This window comes from Rhagoletis pomonella, unplaced genomic scaffold (assembly GCF_013731165.1).
Source record: "Rhagoletis pomonella isolate Grant_MI unplaced genomic scaffold, Rhpom_1.0 Rhpom_scaffold_00232, whole genome shotgun sequence".
NCBI classification, from domain to species: domain Eukaryota; kingdom Metazoa; phylum Arthropoda; class Insecta; order Diptera; family Tephritidae; genus Rhagoletis; species Rhagoletis pomonella.
Window position 1 is genome coordinate 37,596 of NW_023458786.1, and position 3,816 is coordinate 41,411.

General features: G+C 38.9%; 1 protein-coding gene across 1 annotated transcript; it reads right to left on the reverse strand.

The window, feature by feature from the left end:
- Positions 1–1,309: 1,309 nt before the first annotated feature.
- On the reverse strand, positions 1,310–1,985 carry LOC118750422 (putative nuclease HARBI1). The gene is made up of 2 exons (XM_036485140.1): positions 1,743–1,985; positions 1,310–1,687 (listed from the first exon to the last, which is right to left on the reverse strand). Exons 1-2 carry the CDS (start codon positions 1,983–1,985, stop codon positions 1,526–1,528), a joined length of 405 nt encoding a protein of 134 aa, XP_036341033.1. The 3' UTR covers positions 1,310–1,525.
- Between the last annotated feature and the right edge of the window lie 1,831 nt (positions 1,986–3,816).

The following is a 3,816-nucleotide window of genomic DNA, read 5'->3' on the forward strand; positions in this document are numbered from 1 at the left end:
GTTGAATTTTTAGTTTTTTTCTGAATCCCCTTATAGTGTTAATTATATTTTCTTTGAATTATAATTTTTTTTGAAGTTTGAATATTTGTTTGGAAACGTTTGAGTTTTTTATCGAATTTTTTTTATCTTTTGGCGTCACTGAATTGAGCTTTTTGCGAAAGTGACTGAATACTTATCGTCAAAATTATTTGTGTGAATGGACGAGCGTGAGAGTGAAGAAATAGTACCAGGAGGATTAGGACAGCTGAACTCGAACCGTAGAGTCGCACGAAGCGTAGCGAGAGCTTAATGGCCCTATTATGTATGGCGACTGATAAGCCGATGGGAAACCATAGACTGAAATTCACATTACGTATGGCAACTCGCTACTGACTGTCGGCTACTGGCAAGGCTACTGAGTCTGGTAGCGCAATTTTCTGTATTATGTATGGCTACCATCTCTTTTTATAGTATACACAAACGTCAAATTGAAGCAACTGATCAGCATCAGTCGCCATTGTTATATTTTGCGAATTTCGGAGGAGAAAGCTGAAACAAATTGTGATCATGGCAGAAAAATTGTAGTAATATGTAAATTCTATTTATATTGGTATATAATTAACAGTTTGATATTTCTCCAGGCCAGTAAAAATTACTAATAGCAAGCAATTTGAGCATTTGGCGCATTTAATGCAATCCAACCCAGGAATTGCAAGAGGAACACGGACATTTGGACAAAACAAAATCCAAAACGACGAACAATGGTACGCTTTTGCTACCGAAATAAATAGTTTCGGCCCTCCAAATAGATCTGGAAAAGAGTGGCAGCGGGTAATAATTTTTATTAAAATATATGTACATACTGCAATAAGCATTTTCATGTACATATGTATACATACATTTGTGTAGGTATGGATTAACTACAAGGCCAAAACCAAGAAGAAACTTAGTGCAAATAACCGAAATATAAGAACGACTGGTGGAGGCCCATCAGAGGAGCAAACGTTATCTGCACTCGAGCAAGTGATAGCAGATATTTTACACACAGACGTAAGTGTAAATCCACCCGGCAATGTGTTTGGTATTGTGGAAATGGACGAAGACGAACAAAACGTAGAGCCGTCATGCAGTTCTTCGCCAAATATTTCGATAACTGTTCCAAAAAAAAGGCAAAAAAAAAATATTGAAGAAATGAAAGTGGACATGTTAAAGTCGAAAACTTTAAATAACTCGGCTATAGCACAAAATTAAAAAAAAAAATAGAAAAAAATACATACAAAATGAGCAAATATGCTGAACAAAATCATGATTTAAAAAAAAGAAAAATTTGAACTATTAAAAGAAAATATGAATTTAGAGGCGGAACTTAAACGAAAGAAAATTCAACTTAACGAATACCAATTAAACAATATGTAATTTTAAAGATTCAATCAGGCAGGTTCTGCAATTCACTTGTTGCTATCGCAGCAACACTTCGACATTCATCACACGTCGGCAACTTGCTATATCGATCCGAAAATTGTTGCTAACTGGTTACAGAATCTTCCTACAGGTTGTGCTTCAAAATATCACCTAAAAGCCATGTGTTTTCTCCTGTGTTATTCGACATAATTTCCTTGAGTCTACTATTATTCCATATGAAGGCATCATGTGTGGCTCCTGGATATCTGGCATCGACATACGTTATGTTCATATTGAAATCGCAAACCTAGGTAATAATGAATTTGGGTGTATCCAAGAAAAATATGCGGAAACTAACTTACCATTAACGCGTTTATACTGAAAAATCCTTTTCTGTTTATGTACAGGTGTTGCAGTTCCTTTTCAGGTGCTAAAATGTGCACATGAGTGCCATCCACACAACCCAACACACCTGGAAATCCACTCTTATTGTAAAAATGTATTTTGTTTTTACTCTGCTCTTCTTCGCTAGTGTCAAATTTGATGTGCCTGGGACAAATCTTCTGCTCGATTAAAGAAGTAACTTCAGTTAGTATTACTGACATAGTGGGTTGGGAGATGTCAATATTGAAATCATTCCCTTGGCATTTTTGATAACTCCCTTCCGCAAAGAAACGGAGCACTGCGCAGAGTTTAAGAATTGGAGGTACCGCAGTTGATCGAAAGCTGCTTTTGAAATGAGGGGATAGTTCCTCCAACAAATATACAAATGCTTCCTTTGATATCCGAAAATTGCTTACGAACCTGGAGGTATAGATTTGTTAAAGAAATATGTACATGACGATCTTTTTAACTTACTTAACAACTGGTAGATCCTAAGGATTGGAGCGATCCCTTATGTGACGCCGTATTAGAGCAACGTTTGCACACTCTTCCCGAGTTGCGAAAAATAACTCATAGCTGCTGATCATTCTGCTACTTTATTTTTATAAATATAAATGTTTCCCGGTTGTAACGATTTTTTTTTTTGTTTACATAAATTGTCAAACACATTGGAGCGAAGTTGCCAATTACTTCGAAATGTACGTGTCAAAAAAGCAAACTCAGGGATGTTTTCTGCGTTTTTCTGTATACTGAGATTAATCGCTATACGTAATACAAAGTACGATACTGGTAGCGACGGCTACTAGACCGGCAACTAGACACCAGTCGCCATACATAAAAGGGCCATAAATGTTTCCCGGTTGTAACGATTTTTTTATTTGTTTACATGAATTGTCAAACACATTGGAGCAAAGTTGCCAATTACTTCGAAATGTACATGTCAAAAAAGCAAACTCAGGGATGTTTTCTGCGTTTTTCTGTATAGTGAGATTAATCGCTATACGTAATACAAAGTACGATACTGGTAGCCACGTCTACTAGACACCAGTCGCCATACATAATAGGACCATTAGAGAACCAAGTCGTTGGGTCTCTCTTCACCCAAATAGACACAGGCATTTCATATCCGGTGGACTTCCTGCCCACCGATTATTTTAACAGGTGCACGGCTAGGGTGTTTGCGACATTAAGACACGAGGAAAATTCGCAATCTTCGGTCATAATAACTACCGAGGTAGCCATTAACACGTGAAACAATACCCTTAGTTTCTCTCGAAAACTATACGAGATTTTAGAAATGTCAGAGCAGGACGAGCTGAATATGCCATCTAGTGACGCTGCCGCGGGTAGTTAGAAGTCTGCAGGTGGAGGACCTAGGTCGTCTGAAGTCAATAGATACTGAGCAGCTGAGCCGAATGATGGCGCAAAACAGTGATATGTTAGCTCAATGTATGACTGAGGTCCCCCACATGCGAGGCTTAGCTGGTGTGGAAGCTTCGACACACGCACAACCAACCAGGGTAGGCATGGCGTCAACACCAGAAAACCGAAGCGAGAGGCCAATAGATGCAGAACGTAGCCGTGGTGAGGACGGGGCTAGTGGACGAAGTAGTTCGAGTGCGCTTAGTTAGTCCAGAACTTTGAAGAAAATTGACCTAGATAAGTGGCACGTCGACGGATCTGCCAAGGGGATTACAGTAGAACGTTTCATTTTTAGAATCGAAAAGTTGCGTGAACAATACGGTATTTCGCACTACCAGTTGTTCACTTGTTTTCATTGTCTGGTTACCGGTAATGCCTTGAAGTGGTATTGGCAGATTCTTGAAGACAATGCTGATGACCCGAGCTTCGGCTATTTTGAACTTAAGCCTGAACTGTTAAACCACTTCAAGACAGCCGAATCAGACTAAGAGATAATTAGGGAACTCATGGAAAGGAAGCAACAGGTTCAGGAATCTTTCGATGATTTCTACGGAGACGTTCACAGTCTGACATTCCGCCTTAGAAAAAAAATACCACAGAAGGAGTTGGTAGGCATTATTAGGGGAAACC